Source organism: Megascapheus bottae, chromosome 25 (genome assembly GCF_031878675.1).
Source record: "Megascapheus bottae isolate mThoBot1 chromosome 25, mThoBot2.hap1, whole genome shotgun sequence".
NCBI classification, from domain to species: Eukaryota; Metazoa; Chordata; class Mammalia; order Rodentia; family Geomyidae; genus Megascapheus; species Megascapheus bottae.
This window is the reverse complement of record NC_143533.1, coordinates 22198971-22217797: the sequence shown is the minus strand read 5'-3', so window position 1 is coordinate 22217797 and position 18827 is coordinate 22198971. Positions and strand designations below refer to the sequence as shown.

Genomic DNA, 18827 nt, shown 5'->3' with positions numbered 1-18827 from the left:
TCAATCTCCTGACTGAGTCAGCAAAGAATCCCAGGCTCTGAGGTCACATCCTCATCTGCTGAGGTCACTTCCTGAACCGTCCTGGTCAAGTCTCCCTCAGACAGTGAGAGGGGTTCCCCAGGCTCTGAGATCACTCTGCATCTGCTATGGTGCTCTTGCATCTCTTGCCTTCTGCCTCTCCCTATATAATCCGGTTCAACATCTCCATCTCATGCAAGCTTCTGGCTTTTTCTATGTATGTGGTACTGAGGAATTGAACCTTGGGTTTTGTGCATGCTAGGCAAGCACTCTACCACTAGTCCTGGGGCTTGAACTCAGAGCCTGAGCTCTGTCCATTGACATATTTTGCTAAAGGCCAGCGCTCTACCACTTGAGCCACAGCACCACTTCTGACTTTTTCTGTGTATGTGGTAACGAGAAATCGAACCCGGGGCTTCATGCATGCTAGGCGAGTACTCCACTCTACCCCAGCCTATGCTCCCAGCCTCTCCACCAAGTTTTCTTACCGTCATGACTTGTTCAGAATTTTACCATCTTGGCCATATGGTGGTTAATGGTTTGGCCTCACCTGACCCTCACCCTCCCATCAATCTTACTATCTCTTCACTCGTTTATTCTAATGTGCCTTGCTAACAAAGCTGGTGCCTCTCTTCTCAGGCCCTGGAAATGAAGCCCAACCTTCTGATGAATTTTGTTGACAAAGATTTGTTTAAACATATTCTATTAATTGACAAAAATTTTGGCTTTTGAATTTCTTTTTTTGTTTGGTGCTTCCTGTTTTTCTAGTATTGGAGCCGGGAGCTCAAGAAGACCATGGAGGATATGGAAGTGATCTCAGAGATGGGGGAACTTCTCACTGACCAAGAGAGGCGAGACCTAGGGTGGTTCAGGAAATGACCTCAGCAATGAGGAAGTGACCTCAGAGCCTGGGATCCTTTGCTGACTCACAGTCAGGTGATGGCTGGTTCAGGCAGGTGAAGAGAAAGTGGAGAGGGGCTGTTTTCCTGGGAAGACCTAATGCCAGAGATTTTCTGAGCCTCTCGGTTGATTTTAAGGTTTTGTTAACTTTGCAGGGAGGAGATGGAGAAGCGGATAGCTGACTGGCTCCTGTGACACAGCGCAGTGGTGAGGGGATGTGTGCTGGGAGGGCCCAATCCCATTCCACTGCCAGGCCTTTCCCTGGCCCTGCCAGCCTCTTCACCGCAGGGCTCCTGGCCTGAAGAGCTCTAACGAAGATGGGAGTAGAAGATAGGGCATTGAGACTAAGGGCACCCAGCCTGCCTGGTTGCGGCTGGTGGGGGCCAGCTTTCCATTGACCTGGCAGACCTGGGTGCTTAGTGACTGAATGTGTGGGGCATCCTGGTAGAGGACCACTGCCTTCCAGAGTCTCTCCCCTTCCTCAGCTCAGAGAACACTTTTCCTGTGGGATCTGATGATGCTGAGGACCACAGGAAATCTTCCTTATCCTGCAAAGCAGCATTCCTATCCCCTTAGGCTCGGTGATTGGTTCACAATCAGTCATCCTCCTCTTCTCTCCTTCCCACTCTTCCTCTTCCTCTTTTGAAGGATTGCACAATTACCCTCTTTTCTGCAGACTATAATCTCTAAGGAAGAAGTAAGCTGTGAGTGTCTGCCGGTCATTTTTGTCACCATGTGGAAAGATAGTCTTTAAGACTTTCCGTGGATCTCCGGTCAACATGGCATCCCACTTCAGCTCCCCATAGGAGTTGGTCTGGTTTGTTGTATTTCTGCTCTTTCTTTTCTCTCCAGCTCTCATGGCTGTTTTTTTTTTTTTTTAACAGTGTTAAGTGTATTTGAGGGCCTATGGGTCTTTGTGACAGGAATCTTCCTGCACATCACTGGCACTCCAGTAAAGGATCCAAATTCACCCTCTCAAAAAAAAGAAGGAGCTGGGCACAATGGCTCACGCCTGTAATCCTAGCTATTTAGGACGCTGAGATCTGAGGATCAGGGTTCAAAGTCGACCCAGGCACAAAAGGATCAGAGACTCCTATCTCAATTAACCTCTAGAAAACAGGAAATGGGGCTTGGCTCAGGGTTGGGTGGTAGCCTTGAGCTGAAGAGCTCAGGGACAGTGCCCAGGCCAAGTTCAAACCCCATGACCCACAAAAAAAGGAGGAGGAGGAAGAAGAGGGAGAGGAGGAGGAGGAGAAGGTGGAAGAGAAGGAGGAGGAGGAGGAGGAGGAGGAGGAGGAGGAGGAGGAGGAGAAGAAGAAGAAGAAGAAGAAGAAGAAGAAGAAGAAGAAAGAAGAAAGAAGAGGAGGAGGAGAAGGAGGAAGAGGAGGAGGATGAGGAGGACGACAACGATGATGACGACGAGGACGAGGAGAGATGTAGAGAAAATGAGAAAATTTTGAGTATGGTGCCTGGAGTGCTGGATCCAGCTCTCCCCGAAGCCTACACATCTCTGCAACTTTCCAGATACACACTTTTTTTTTTTCTATTGGCTTATGCTTATCTGAATTTAGTTTCAGATACTCTGCCACTTATGGCTGAAGGAGTTCTGGCTGTGTAGCTGGTAGCTACATCTGGGTTTTGTGGAGGGTCTGTGGAGAAGACAGAGATGCTCTAAGTTTTTAGATTGGACATGTCCTCTTATAGGGTATCTGTGCTTTACTTTTCAGGAGCCCCCTTTTGGGGGATGATGGGTCAAGAACTCTTGAAAGTCTTCTTTCTCTCTGCCCTAATTCCTCCCCTCAGTTTAAGAATCCTCCCGTATTACCCTCAGGTCCCCAACTTGAAGTCAATCCTGTCACATGTCCACCCACTGCTCACATATCCCAAGCCTGCCTTTGTGAAATCCCCAGTACAGAGAAAGCCTCTCCCAGTCATGGGACCAACCAGCCTTGTGAATCACTCCATTCCACATCTGGCAAGCTGAGGTGGGGCTGAGAGGGGACACACCCTCCCCAGTCCCCCAGCTGGGGGTGGGCAAGCAGCTGTCCTCTGCCAGAGGGAAGGCTGAGTTGAGAGAAGGAAAAGGCTGGCAAGATGAGGCAGGCCAGTGAAATAAAACCAAGGAAGAAGCAGGTAGCAGTCTGAGGAAATGAAGTCATGTCCCATGCTAATTGAGAAAATAACTCACAACTGCCTCATAAATGTGCACAACTATGTGTCAATTAAATATATATGTTAAAAATGATAGCCCGGCGCAGTGGCTCATGCCTATAATCCTAGATACTCAGGAGGCTGAGATCTGAGGATCAAGGTTCAAAGCCAGCCTGGGCTTAAAAGTCCCTGGGACTCTTATCCCCAATTAACTTCTAGAAAACAGGAAATGGGGCTTGGCTGAAGGGTAGGGTGGTAGCCTTGAGCTGAAGAGCTCAGGGACAGCCCAGGCCAAGTTCAAGCCCAATGACCCCCCCCCAAAAAAAAAGTCACAAAATTTTAATGACAATTTCACAACTGATCTCAATGATTATGTTTTCAGGGTGACTTGTTTTTTTTCAGTACTAGTGTTTGAACTCAGGGCCTTGAACTTGCTAGGCATGTGCTTTGCCACATGACCCATACTTCCAACCCTTTTTGCTTTAATGTCTGTTTTTAATGGTCTCACATTTTTACCCCGGACAAGTCTCAGCCATCCTCATCTTATGTCTTGTGCAGGGATTATAGACATGGACCATCACACCTGGAGACGCCAACAGGTGGGAAGGGGGAGAGAGAGGAGGGGAGGGAGGGAGGGAGGGAAGGAGAGCGAGATTGAGAAGAGAGAGAGAGAGAGAGAGAGAGAGAGAGAGAGAGAGAGAGAGAGAGAGAGAGAGCGAGAGCACTCAAATGCAAAGAGTATGCTTTTCTGATCCAGGAAAAACAGAGCCAGCTTATCTTACAATCTGAATTCCTTCTTTAAAAAGGAGTGTTAAGCAATATTTGTGATATGCAAAACATATACAGAATAACCAGATAAACACCCCTAAGTCCACTAGCCAGCCTAAAAGGTGCCTCTGGAGCCTCCTGTGTGAATGAGTCTTACCCCATCACTTCCCTCCATCTCTGATGGAGACGCCCTAACTGAATGCACACCCCGTGTTCCCACGAGTTTCTTTATGCCTTTTCTACAGAGGTATGCATACCTAAGCTAGATCTGGTATTATCTGTGCATGTTTAAAATTATTTATACCCAGGTGCACCGGTCATAATCCCAGCTTCTCAGGAACTGGAGATTAGTGGATTGTAAATTCAAGGCCAGCCTGGGTAAAGTTAGCAAGACACTATCTCAAAACCAAAGTACAGATGAAAGGCTCAAAAGGTAGAATACTTGCCTAGCATGCACAAAACCCTAAGTTCAATCCCCAACACTTCCAAAAACAGACCCATCAACAGTATATAATACTATACATTCTGCTATAAGCACAATTTTTCTATGCACTCATTATCTTTGTAAGATTCACACATATTGACAGAGATGTGGTTTACTCATTTCTATATGTGTAAGATATGTCCTAATTATCTTTTAATGTATTTTACAAGCTATTTCTCATTGTGTATATGTGTGTGTGCTCATGCATGCGCACGTGCCGGTAGTGGGCCTTCCACTCTAGTTTGTTTTGTTTTCTACTCAAGGCTGCCAGTCTATCAATTGAACCACATATCCACTTCTGCCTTTTCACTGATTAGCTGGGTATAGAGTTTTTCAGATTTGTTTCTGCCTGGGCCAGCTTTAAACCTCAATCCTCAGATCTTAATCTCCTCAATAGCTGAGATTACAGGCCTGAGCTACCAGACCCCACTACATTATTTATGCCCAAAAAATTCCACTCTTTCAAAACCATATCGGATAAATCCTGCATCCTCAAAAATGTTGGTTTGTCCTATTTTTCTTAATGGTGAAGGACTAGAAATCACCTACCTGCTTATTACTGGTAGTGATATCTATGAATTATAACGTATTACCATTACTGAATTCTATGTAGTTGAAGAGAAAACTATAAAGAGAATGTATCAATATAAGAAATGCTTTTTCCAAATGGATGATGCTCCTGAAAAAGTTAGCAAACTTGTCAATGGAATAGGAAGTGCACATCCACATATGTCTATACTTGAATTTATTATACAACACAGATGTCCAGTTATAAAAATAAATAAGCTTTCTTAATTAAAAATCACAACATAAAACAAAACACTATATACAAAAAATAAAGTGAGGGCGGAGAGTTTGGCCTAGCGGTAGAGTGCTTGCCTAGCATGCATGAAGACCCGGGTTTGATTCCTTGGCACCACATACATAGAAAATAGCCAGAAGTGGTGCTGAGGCTCAAGTGGTAGAGCTCCAGCCTTGAGAAAGTCCAAGGACAGTGCTCAGGCCCTGAGCTTAAGCCCAGGAGTGGCAAAATAAATAAATAAATGAATAAGCCTAAAGAGAAATAAACAAGAAACTGGGTGCTAGTGACTCATATCTATAATCCTAGCTACTCAACAGGCTGAGATCTGAGGAGTATGGTTCCAAGCCAGACCCAGCAGGGAAGGCCATGAAACTCCACCTCTGTTAACTACCAGAAAGCTGGAAGTAAAGCTGTGGCTTAAGTGGTGGTGCACAAACATTGAACAAAAAATGTTGAGCGAGAGCACAAAGTCCTGATTTCAAGCTCCAGGACCAGTACAAATGTGAGAACCAGTAAACACAAGTAAACATGGGAGTAATTTCTCATCCCTTGGATCAAGGTATGACTTCTTAGACACGACACAAAAATCACACGTTACAAAAAAAGAAAATAGATTTGTTATCAAAAATTACAAACACTAAGTCAGGCACTGGTGGTTGATATCTTTGTAACCCTAGCTACTCAGGAGGCTAAAATCTGAGGATCCATGTTGGAAGCCAGCCCTGGCAGGAAAAAAGCCCATGAGACCCGTATCTCCAATTAGAAAACAGGAAGTGGAGCTGTGGCTCAAAGAAGTAGAGCCCTAGCTTTAAACAAAGAAAGAAAGAAAAAAGCTTAAAGATAGAGTCCAGGCCCTGAGTTTAAACCCCATGACCCACAAAAATAAATGAATAAATAAATAAAATTACAAACTCATGTTTTCAAGAAAAAAAAAAAAAACAGCAACAAGAAAGTTGCAAAGACAACCCACAGGAGTGTTTGCACATCCTCTGTGCAATGGGGTTTGTATTCAGGATATACAAAGAACTTTTACAGCTTAAGAATAAGACTTCTCGGGGAGGAGGGTAGGAGGGAAATGGGGACCATGTCATAAGAAAGGGTATCAATGTTTGTGAAGTTATTCACCTTCTATCTGGTTAATATAATGTAACCCTTCTATTAATCACAATAAAAAAAGGAAAAAAATTCTATAAACCCCACCCCCCAAAAAAAGAATAAGACTTCTCAAGCAGGGCACCAGTGGCTATGCCTGTAATCTCAGGAAGATGAGATCACAGCTCTCGCCCTGAGGACCAGAAGAAGAAATGGTGGTCAGCCATGCTAACACAGACCCGCACACTCCCAGCCAAAGAAGCAAAGGCTCCCCACACTCCTCACCCCGACCTGACAGTCCACACTCTTGGCCACACACACACACGTGCATGCATGGTTATGCATAGGCACATCTTCCAGACGTGGACCTTTCCCACTCAAGTCTCTCCACACTGGCCCCCACTGGACCTCGTGTCTCCTGTGCCCCGGGACCCCTCTTGTATGGCTCCAGAGGTACATCACAGGCTTTTACAGAAAAAGTCAAGCGGCAGTGTGAAGCCCTGATGTCAAGTTCCAGTACTAGCACACACACACACATACAAATCCCAACAAAAGATGCTGTGTCACACTTGCTGGCAGAAATAAGAGCCTTGGTGGGAGGACACGCAAAGGTCAGGAGACACGCAGGACACAGCTGACCCAGCAAGGAGTTTGGCCTAGAATCCCGATGACCAGCTGCAGCTCTAACATTCTGTTCCTTTCTCCTGGTCAGCCCTGGACTCCGAGGACAGATGCTAATCTGATCCGCTGACTGGGGGACCTGTGGGAGAGGCCTCGGGGAAGCCAGGCCAACCTCTGCTGACTAATATGTATGTGACTACTGGAATGATGGTACTGTGGACAGGCAGGGAGGAGAGGATAGGACAGAGCCAGCTTGGCCTGGAGAGGGAGGGAGCTAGGAACAAACAGGACCCCTGTAAGCCAGGAGCTGCCAGTGGTACTCACTCTATCATCTCTCATGGAGCCTTTTGTTCTGTGGGGTACCATGCTCTCATAAAAGGCACAGGGGATATTTGCACATGTCACATGCAGGTGGTAGACACCCCAAAACACTAACTGCAAGAGGTCACTTACAAAGAGCTCATGACAAAAGCATCCACAGACTTGGGAAAAACAAAACCCTTACTGACAAATGAAGAGGAAAGAGATGAGGAGTCAGAAACCTTCATTTGTGTCTTGGCTCTGGCATTTCCTGGTTGGGTGACACAAGTCAGTCGCTTTACCTCTCTGAGACTCATTTACAGGATTATCGTGAATACCATGAGAATCTGATAGCATGCCATGGAGAATCTGGCATACAATAAACCTGAATGGGCCAGATGCTGGTGGCTCATGCCGGTAATCCTGGCTATTCAGAAGGCTGCGATCTGAGCATCTAAGGTCAAAGCCAGCTTGGGCAGGAAAGTCCATGAGACTCATATCTCTAATTAACTAACAAAAATTCCAGAAGTGGAGTTGGTGACTCAAGTGGTAGAGTGCCAATGCTGATTTCAAGCCTGAGGACAGCACACAAAACAACAAAAACCATTTAAGAAGAACTGTAGTAGCTAGGGCTGTTTTGATCATTTTGCAACAAGTTTGGATGAACTAAGTAAACTTGGGAGACAGAGAATCTACCGGTCTGCACAGACCGGAGAAGATGGGAAAAGCTAGCTCGTCAATGGCCAAGTCTTACATGGTACAAATTATGCCATAGGCCTTGGGTATCAAAGTTAATATGACACCTGCTTTCATGAAGTATGCGTAATAGGCAGTGGGCAAATAATCACAAACAATTCACTGTCACCAAGTGTTATGAAGAGAACAGAGTGCCATAAAGCTCAGGAACCAGGTCACAGGGGATGGAGCAGGAATCCAGATGACCGCGTAGGTGAGGCCACCTTTAAGCTGAAGCCTGAAGAAAAACTCACCGTTGAGCACACGTGAATTACAAGACGAGCATTTCAAGTGAGGAGAACAGCTTAGGCGAGCCTAGAGGTAGAAAAGGTGGGCTTGCTTCAGAACGGAACCTGTCTGCGGCACAGTGAGGAAGAAGTATCTGGAAATGTAGGTGACAGGTAGGTAAGGAATTCCTCTTTTGTCCTGATGGATGGATGCCACCAAGGGGACTGAGCCAGGAAGTGAAGTGGATGGGTATGAGAGGGCTGGTGAGGCTTAGGGGCAAACCAACGGTTTCTTGGTAGAAGCCCAGTAGAGAAAGGCATAGCATAGAGAGACAGGCCTGAAGAGAACTGAGGAACCAAACTGAGATGCCAGCAAGGTTCCAAGAGACAGCAGAAATAAGAAGTGACAACAAGTTTGCCTCACACCATGTAGGAGGTGCAGAAAAGGTGTGCACGACTGGGAAGCCAGGGTGTGAGAGGTGGTATAGGGTGTGAACCCTGGAGGGTGGGAGCTGGGCAGAGGCCTCTGGAGTTAGGTGGAGGTAGATATCATGTTTGATTTCAGAGATAGTAGGAAGCTGTTAAGTCCTTAGCCAGCAGCCAATCAGTCAAGCATCCACCCATCATGCAACCAGGTCTGTGTCAGGAGGGGGAGGAAAGACACAGACAAGCAGCCAGATATCTGGTGCTTCCTGAAACCACCTCCTCCGTGCTTAGAAAGACAATAGTGTGGGATGCAGGAAAAGTAATCACACTGCTTCCTTCTAACCTCATATTCATATAATCTCCCTTTAGTTTTGTCATATATATATACAATTTTTTTTGGTGGTCCTGGGTCTTTTACTCAGGGCCTGGGCTCTGTCCTTGAGCCTCTCTGTGTTCAAGGCTAGCACTCTACCACAGCACCACTTATTGGAGATAAGAGTCTCATAGGGACTTTTCTGCCCAGGCTGGCTTAGAACACAACCCTCAGATCTCAGCCTCGTGAGTAGCTAGGATTACAGGTGTGAGCCATCAGCATCTGGCTTCTCTCTTTTATGTTGCGATAGGATCTTGCCTATGCAAGCCAAGCTGGCCAAAGACTATACTATGAAAATCCATTTGGGCTTGAACTTACAATTCTTACCTCAGTCTCCCAAGCCCTGAAATGACAGATGGTTACCACCACACCCAGCCCTCTGTCTCTTGATGGCTCTCTCTCCTGCATGCATGTGAAAGGCAGTAAGAGGACAGCGCAGTCTGGAGACCCGGGCTTTAAATGCCATCTAGATTCCGCTTTATACATCCATATAGTCTATTCCCCTCAACCTAACTCCCGAGTCCAGTCTTTTATCAGCTGCTCACCTGATATCACTGCTTAATAGTAACTGAAATTTAAAATATCAAAAAGGCAGGGTACCTGGCTGTGTAGCTCAGTGGTAGGACACTTGCCTAACATGTATAAGGCCCTAGGTTTGGGTTTCTGCATGGCAAATTTCAGATGGATGGACAGATACTCAAGACAGAATGAAGCCTCTACTCCCATTCACTCTACCATTTCTGTCCTGGTGTTGTAGTGTAAGGGACATCTCACAGGAGTTAAATCAAAATGAAAAGTAGAGCCAGATGCTGGTGGCTCACACCTATAATCCTAGCCACTTAGCAGGCCATAGGTAAGAAGACTGAGGGCCAAGCTAGCTTGAACAATAATGCAAGACACTAAACAGCTAAAAGGGAATGGGCATGTCTCAAGTAGCAGAGTCCTGCCTAAGCCATGAGTAGGGCCTTGAGTTCACGGCTTAATATGAGAGAAAGAGAGAGAGAGGGAGAGGGGGAGGGGGGAGGGGGAAGGATGACGAGGAAGGAAGGAAGGAAGGAAGGAAGGAAGGAAGGAAGGAAGGAAGGAAGGAAGGAAGAGAGGGAGGGAAGAAAGAGAGAAAGACGTTTCATTCAAATGTTAGCCCTGTCTGATGTCATCACCTCTCAGTCACTTGCTATCACCTGTTTCATATTTGCTATGGGAAACATTCCTGGGTTGATTTGTCCTCTGGATCCCCCACTAGTGTGGGTTTCATGTGGGTAGCGCTCACCTGACCTACTTTGTGCTCTACTTCAAAATACCAGGCTCATGGTGGGAGCGCCATAAATCCCTGCTCCTGGGCTATACGGAGGCTCCAGGCCTGCTTCCTGGTCTTAAGGGAGTGTGCACCAAGTTACCACAGAGCAGGGGTAGGAAGGGAACTACAGAAAAGAGGCCCAGCTTGTGTGATGAGCTGCATTTGCAGGAGTGTGGTTGCATAATGTACCATTCAGCAATGGGGACCTCTGACTGTGCCCAGAAACACACCAGGCCTCGTCCACAGAACAGCCCTGGAAGGATCCCACCAAGAGCAAAACGGAGGGATGGAGGGAAGCTATGTAGGCCCTGTGAGCTATGGGCCATTCCCTCTAATGCCGCCACAGAAGCAATGAAGACCCTACCATGCCCACATGCCATGTTCACGACCTTCTGCCACAAAAGCCACCCACATATATCTAACTCCCTCTTCTGCAGAGCCAACCAATAACCCCTTCGCTTTTGTCTGTGTGCTTGGACTCAGGCCTGGATACTATTCCTGAGCTTTTGTGCTCAAGGCTAGCCCTCTACCTCTTGAGCCACAGCTCTATTTCCAGATTTTCTGGTGCTTAACTGGAGATCAGAGTCTCACAGCTTTTCCTGCCCTGGCTGACTTTGAACCTCAATCTCAGCCTCCTGAGTAGCTAGGACTATAGGTACGAGCCACCAGCACCCAGAGGCCCTTTCACTCTTATTCGCTCTTATTCACACTTTACAACTGACTAGAGAACGGTCAACTGACCAGTGTCTAGGAAATTCCATGGAAATTCATAGAAAAAAAATAAACACCCATAAAAATTGACAATTCACTATAAATTGTAATAAAGTCTGGCACCTATATACATACAAGAGAATATTATCCAGTCATTAAAAATGATCATACGAAGGGCTTGGGAGTTTAGCACAGTGGTATGACACTTGTCCGGCATTTGCAATGCTCTGAGTTCAATCCTCATCACTATGACAGAAGAGGAGGAGGAGAAGAGGAGGAAGAGGAAGTCATTTAGCTTGCAATCTAGAAGATATCCTCAACTATTCTAGGGTAAAAGACCTGGTGAACGCAATGAATGAATATCATAAGCACATTTGCGGAAACATTATCTAAAGAGAAAAGGACTGAAAAGGAATGGCTCCTGCATTGGGTTAACTGGGTTATTGGTGGATCTGCCTGCTGTGTATTCCAAACGCCTTTAGAAAGTACTCTTATGCATATTACAGTGATGACAGGACGGGGGGACAACGGTGCTGCACTCCACATCCTGCGCGAACCATACCACTGTTTCCCCAGAGGTGAAGAAACTGCTAGAAGACAGTGCAGGGACGGGATGGAATGCGGGTTCCTGCCCTTTCCAGGGTGGCTGACACTTTCACAAACACTGAACATTGCGCTGTCATCGCTGCCCGGCCATCACCTTGCAGCTGCCACCTTTAGATGTGAGTCAGGAGGCTTAGCATGCCGTGCAGGTGGGCAGGTGAGGACAGGTCACCAGCCTGGTCACCCCTGTTCCTGTCTCCCCTGCGAGCATGCCAACGCAGGCCCAGTCGTCTCCATGACGCAGAGACTTCTGGAAGGGGCTGTGGAGAAAGGCTTCACTGTGGCAGGGTTGGGGGGGGGCGATTGAGGGAAGTCTTGGGGACTTCTTGTCATTTATGACTCTAGGAAGAGTCACCACACCTCAGTGGAACAGCCCGCCAAGTTAGGGAGTGGAGCTGGGTTATGGTGAGTGTGATGGTGAAACAGGTGGCAGGTGAGACCTGGGGCCAGGCCACCCCATCCATAGCCAAGGCTCAGGGTGGCCTCATCAAGATGGGGTATCCACAGAGGGGCAGGAGCCCAGCTGGGTCCCTGGGGAGGTGATGGGGCTGTGGCGGGGTGGGGGGAGGGAACCTGGTCACTGCTGCCTGAGAGTAAGGGGAGCAGGGCTGAGCATCTCGATGCCTCCATTTCTCACCAAAGGCAGATGCCTAACAGAGAAGCTGGCACATAAGGCATAGCGTCAAAGCTCTGCACTGTGCAGAGTTAGGATGCATGGCCTCTGAGCATAGAGGAAGGTCAGGCAGGTAGGTGATGAGGAAGGGGGAGTGGGGAAGAGAGTCCTTTGGGAAAGCCCTCTTAACTCTGCTACCACACAGGTTATCTTCTGAGTAAGGAAAGCAGGGGTCACACTGAAGGGGCCGAGAGCCCCTTCCTCCTGCCCCAGAACACAGACATACCTGAGAGCCACAAGGATCCATGGGAAGGAAAGATGGGAAGTCTGGAGTTTCCAAGCCCCGTGTGTCTTTGAACTGCATGCAGTCTCTTTCCCTTCTGCTGAATTCTTCATCCCCTTGTGGGCCGGGGTGGCCTTCCCCAACCTGGAGATGCAGCTCAGCCATTTCCTTGTGTCCGGGGCTTGAGACAGGTTGTGTGGAACCGGAGCTGGTTCTTAAAAGCCAAGTGACCTTGTGGAGGGAGCATCCTCGGGGAATTTCAGGGGAATTTCAAGAGAGAAGCAAGCGGCACCATTGCCATCCAATCGCCTAGAAGATAAGCCAAGTAAATTATTAAGGAGAAAAAGAAGCCAGAATGCTTAGCAATAGAAGTCCTGAGTCTCTGGGAGTGTTTTGAACGACCTGGGCCGACTCTAGGGGAGAGAATGTTCTTGTGCTGCATGAGGGTCTGCAGAGAGCTGGAATGAAGCACCTCGTGCTTCTCTTAGTCCTGCACTTCAGGGCTGGGAGCCAAACTCAAGAGACAGCTGTCACTGCTCAGAGGCTATTTTTAGAAGTGTGCAACTCCATCTGCTGTGGGGAGAGAGGGAGGGATGGAGGTGAGGTGACTGGATTCAGGGGAGAGTGAGGAGACTCATTCCTTTGGCTCTTGCTAGGACCTCCCCCCCCCCCCCAGATCTCTATTTTAAGCCCTGAAAATAAAAACCTAGCATTGTATTTATCAAAGCTAACGGTGGAATCTGTGGGCCAGAATAGAATTTGATGATTTATTCTGTGCTAGCAAGCCCTCTCTTTGGTTTGGTAGATGATGAACCTGCTAGCTTACAATATTCCCTAGTTCCACTATGTTAAAAATGACAAAAATAGGAGCTGGGGATGTGGCCCAAGTGGTACAGTGCCTGCCTAGAAAGGCAGGGGCTGGGAATGTGGCTTACTGGTAGAATGCTTGCCTAGCATCCAGGCTGATTTGTACATTAATTAATTTTTTTTACAACCCTAGAGAAGTTTAAACTTTGTTCTCCTAAACAAACATCACCATGCGGAAGTATTCTAACTGAATGAGCTTATGAAACACTTTTAAAAATTCGCTAAAATGTGCCTTGCACTGGTGGTTCATATCTCGAATCCTAGCTACTCAAGAGGCTGAAATCTGAGGACTACAGTATGAGGCCAGCCCCGGTAGGAAAGTCCGTGAGATTCTTATCTACAACAAACTACTCAGAAAAGGCCAGACAGGTGCATTAGCTCAAATGGTAGAGCACTGGCCTTGTGAGAAAAAAAAAGTCTCAGGTACAACCCCCAGGCCATGAGTTCAAGTCCCAGGAATGGCAAAAAAAAAAAATCCTCCAAATGGATAAATAGGAAGGGAAGGGGCTCAGGTGGGTAAACAGAAGCTGTATATCCCTACTGATTTTGAAGGGCAGCATTAACAACTTGGGGAAACTTCCTGATGTTGTGGGAGGAGTATACACCCCTTCCCAGATGAGAAGGGCTTGGCTGCCCTTGTCCTCCTCTTCCTACTTCCAGGAGGTCACTCAAGAGCTGTCGGCTGTCCAGTTACTAACAGATCCATCAGGACTTTTTCAATTGTAAGTATGAGCTTAAACACACACACACACACACACACACACACACACACACACACACACACACACACACACACACACACACACACTTGCACCATTTCTGGTTTCCCCTAGGTAGGAAAGATGAAGGGTTGACCTAGAATTGAAGGAGAGGAAGATCCTGGCAGGCCGAGGAAGGCCAGAACCTAGGTTAGAAGCAGGCTTCTGCCCAGCACCAGGAAGTTTATTCATGAGCACCTTTACTTTAAGGAAAGGTTCTGATCAACTGTCTTGAGCAAGGCGATTGCCCTGGCCACTCCTCAGTGCCAGCAAGATGACATACTGAGATAGGTCAGACCTGGTCACTCCCTTCCTCCAGGCCACCAGGCAGAGTTTTGCACGGAGGAGTGATCGGAACACTTGCTTGGCTTGTGGAAATGCAAGGTTACTTTGGTTTTCTATGCTGATGAGGGTTCACCATTCTTTTGCTGCTATCCCCACAGAGTTTTCTATTTTATGTTTTGGCAGTACTTCAATTTGAACTCAAGGCCTGGGGCTTGCTAGGCAGGCCATGCTTCCACTCTCTTCCTTTCCCCATTTGGTGCATGCTAGACATAGACACAGATTTTTCACTTGTCTTCTGTGTTTTGAATTTGTGTGATGGAAAAAACTAATCTCCGAAGTCATAAGCTAATGATATTGAGGCCTTGGAAGTAATTGGGTAATATGAGCTCTGCCCTCATGAATACATGAATCTGAATACATTAATCCACTCATGAATTAATCAGTTAATGATTTAGCTCTAGAGTGGGTCTGTTACCAAAACCACTTTGGCTGCCTTGGGCCCCTCTTACCATGTGACATCCTCTACCACCCTGTGGCTTCAGAGTCCCTACTAACAACATGCCCTCATCAAATGCAACCCCTCAGTCCTGGACTTCCTAGCACCCAGAGCTGTAGGAAACAAATTTCTACATTCCCCAGCCTCAGGTATTTAGTGAAAGTAAGGAAAACATACTCTAACGACTGTTAGACACATCTATGTAACAAGCACACTGATGAAGAAGCGAACCCACAAACCCTTCTATGATTCCTTTTAATTGCTCCACCCCTTCACCAAGGTACACCTCCAATGGCATAATTAGTTTAGTCAATTTTGGCACTTAATGTAAATGCAGTCACTCCGTATTACCCATGTATATCTGACTTCTTGCAGTCAGCATTAGGCTTATGAAATCCAACCCTGCTGCTCTGTGTAAGGTACAATGCTCATTTCCATAGCAACTTAACACTGTATTACATGAATACAACAAAATGTACTTTTCCATTTTTCTGTTCATGGATCTCCTAGACACACAGAGGAAAATCTTACATGCCTCAGGGCTATGTGTGATGCACTGTGAGATGCTTCGTCTGGGTGTTTTTCACGTGTATTTTTGCTTCATATTATGCATGTAAACACTTGTTAGCAGTGAATATGTAAATACATGAATAAATGCATACATGAATGTAGAAAGGTTTATAGAGTGATGCATATGCTTGTTGTCTAGAGATTACCTGGGCCATTCTAGTCAGTCATTCTCTACATTGCCCTGGTGGTACACAGCTGAACTGCAGCCTTTACCCACTGATGTTTAGGATTTTCAAACCAGAATTAGAGCAAGTGTTACAATCAACCAAAGGCCTAAGGTATATTTGAACAAGGGATCATTGTGGACATAAAAGTATTACAGTGGCTGTGAGTTTGGCCTAGCAGTAGAGTGCTTGCCTAGCATGCACGAAGACCCGGGTTCGATTCCTTGGTACCACATACATAGAAAAAAAAGCCGGAAGTGGTGCTGAGGCTCAAGTGGTAGAGCTCTAGCTTTGAGAAAGTCCAAGGACAGTGCTCAGGCCCTAAAATCAAGTCCTGGACTGGAAAAAAAAAAAGGTATTACAGTTCCATAGAGCTGTATCAAAATAAGGATGCAAGTATATCCTCCAAATAATTACATGAATTAAAAAAAATAACAACCCCCTTACAAGTCAGGATATGGTAAAGACACTTAAGATATCCATGCTTATTGCTGCACTAGTCACAATAGCCAAGTTATGGGAATAGCTTATATATACTACAAAAGATGAGTGGATCAAGAAAATGTGGTATGTATATACAATAGTTTTACTTGTCCATTAGATAGAATGTCTTTTGCAGGGAAATGGGTGGACCTAGAACAAACCATGTTTAGTAAGGTAAGCTAAGCTCAGAGAGACAAACTGTGCATGTTTTTTCTCATATGTGGAAGCAAGATCTAAAATACAGTGGACATAATAACTTATCCAGGACTCTAGATATCCATACACAGTCAGACTAAAGGAGGATACCTTTAGGGGAGGAACCCAAAGGTATAACTCCTCTCAACATTTAAAATACCATTAAAACAAATTCCAGAAAATGGAGATAGAGGTTTTTATTGTTGTTGGGGTTGTCTTTTGGTTTGCCTTTATCTTTGGGAGGATTAAGGGGGAATACAGAAATGGAGGAAGAGTGAATAAATGAAGTATGGCATTCAGTATACATTATGTGGAAAATGAACTATGCAACTTGTGGGCAGGGATTGGAGGGAAAAAGTAAAGGAAGGGGTGATATTGTCCAAAAAGAATTGCACTCATCTTACTTCGGAAATGGTAACCCCTCTATACAATGTCTTAATAGTAACAATAAAATTACATTAAAAAAAAAACAGGCACCACTTATCTACCAACTGGGTGTGTGGTATTATGTCAAATCCTTCACTGATACTAATCTGTGTAACTCCTTCCAGAACTGCTGAGAAGAAACTATTATCCCTCTTCAAAGGTGAGGAAAGAGGCTTTAAAAACCTGAATAATGATCTGAAGGCACACAGTGCCAGGATTTGAATTCTGGACCTTTCCCACAACCACACACTCTGCTCCAGGTAGTCAGTGCAACCTCAACGTTCCATTCCCATAAGGCTACCACCTCCCCTCGGAGATCTGGGATCAAAAAATCACCCACTATTTTTCTCAGAGATCTCCTCGGGGTCACAAACACTTCCAGCCTCTCCTCCTGCCATTACCACAAGGAGGACAAGTTGTTTCTTCTGACCAGTAGAAGCCAATCACTTGTGCCTTGGGCCCCAGTATATGAGTGGGCAGGTGAGAAATATGTGGAGGTCACCTAGTGTCTTCCTCATTTCCTATACCTAAGCAGTAGAGTTAGGGCAGCCAGGTCTGCCCCTGCCTCAGTGCTCAATGCCAGGTGCTAGGTAGGGCACCCAGCCCTACTTACCCAGGGTCTCCAGAACCTCCTCCAACCTCAGAAACCCTCAGTCCTAAGCAGCCTGCCTTTCCCCTTGGGTAAGTCAGACCTAGGTTGCACCACAAACCCAGCGTCCTAATTCTGAGAGGATGAGAAATTCCGAAAGTCTCCCAGCTTAGGATGCATTAGCCAACCCAGAGATTACTATTACCAATGGCTCTGGGTGCTGGCTCTGCATGGGATGGAGAATTCCCCAGGGCTCGTCCTGTCTGGGAAAATGGGCCTTGGCCGCATCGGGGATGGCCTGGATTGGGTCCTGGTTTCCGGCTGCAGCTGGCTCAGTGGCCTATGAATAAGTTACTTCACCACCCTCTCTTTGCCTCATAACCTAACCTTGGGCAGAGAACGTGGCCTCCCTGGGACTGCTGCAAACACTTCCAGCCCCTCCTCCATGCTCACAAGTTGTTTTTTTCTGACCAGGAGAAGCCCAAGACTCGTACTTTGGGTCCTGTTGTACTAATGGGCAGGAGCGACACACTTGAAGGCCAGCTGGTGTTTCCTCATCCGGCCCCTGGCCGTGACGTCGGGCGGGCCCGGGCTGGGTCTCTGCCTCAGTGGTTCAATGCCAGGTGTCAGGTGGGGTGACCAGCCCGGCCCAAGGGGCTCAGGACCTTCACCGTGTTCACACCCACCCCTTCCCGTCCCCTCCGTCACCAGAGAAACAAGGGAAACCTTCATTCACCCTTCAGGATAGCGCTTGGCTCTTCCTTGCGTACATGGCCCTCCGCAGGCTTCTTACAAAGCGCGGGAACTATAGAACGCCTGTGCGCACGCGCGTGCGCCTGCGCAGTCCCCGCCTCGCTGGGTTCTAGAGGACTAGCAGACCCACCAACCGTGTGTGAGCATGCGCAGGCGCAGGGTCATGCGCACGCGCACGAGTCTCCCTCAGCCCCTCAGCCATTCCAGGATGTCACAGAGAATAGTGTTTGTATATAACCTTAGCATACTCTCCTGTCTATTTTGAACCGTGTCTAGGTAACTTACAACAGTTCAAAAATTGGAGTCTCTATATATTATTGTTATATTGCATTAGTGTTTAGGAATAATGACAAGAAAATGTTCGATATAGAGGCAATCAATTGTTTTGTGGGTTTTTTTTTTCTTCCTTTTCTGTTGTTGTAGTACTGAGGAAGGAGCTTAAAGCCTTGTGCTAGTCAGGCAGGTGCTCCACCACTTGAGTCATGCCTCCAGCTCCTTTTGCATTGGTTATTTTTAAGATAAGAGTTGCCTGGCCCTGATTGAGTGTGATCCTCTTATTTGTGTTTTCCTTTGGACTTTCTCAAGGCTAGAGCTCTACCACATGAATCACAGCACCGCTTCCTGCTTTTTTCTATGTATGTGGTACCGAGGAGTCAAACTTCCTGCATGCTAGGAAAACACTGTACACTAGGCCAAACTCCTGGCCTAAGTCTCACAAACTTTTATGACCCGGGCTGACTTCAACCTGAGATTCCCCTTAATTTCTGCTGAGAGAATTCTTTCTTGATGGGGGCAGTTAGTCTTTATTCCCTCAGTTGATTGGATGAGGCCCACCTA

General features: G+C 46.7%; 1 protein-coding gene across 1 annotated transcript in view; it reads right to left on the bottom strand.

Annotated features, from left to right (window-relative positions):
- Nucleotides 1-12872, bottom strand: part of Pla2g4e (phospholipase A2 group IVE) — a 49087-nt gene extending 36215 nt beyond the window's left edge. Inside the window, exon 1 of the mRNA XM_090318563.1 lies at nt 12408-12872. Coding sequence (XP_090174689.1) covers nt 12408-12569 — 162 coding nt within the window. The 5' untranslated portion in view covers nt 12570-12872. The remainder of the gene's footprint in view (nt 1-12407) is intronic.
- Nucleotides 12873-18827: the final 5955 nt, after the last annotated feature.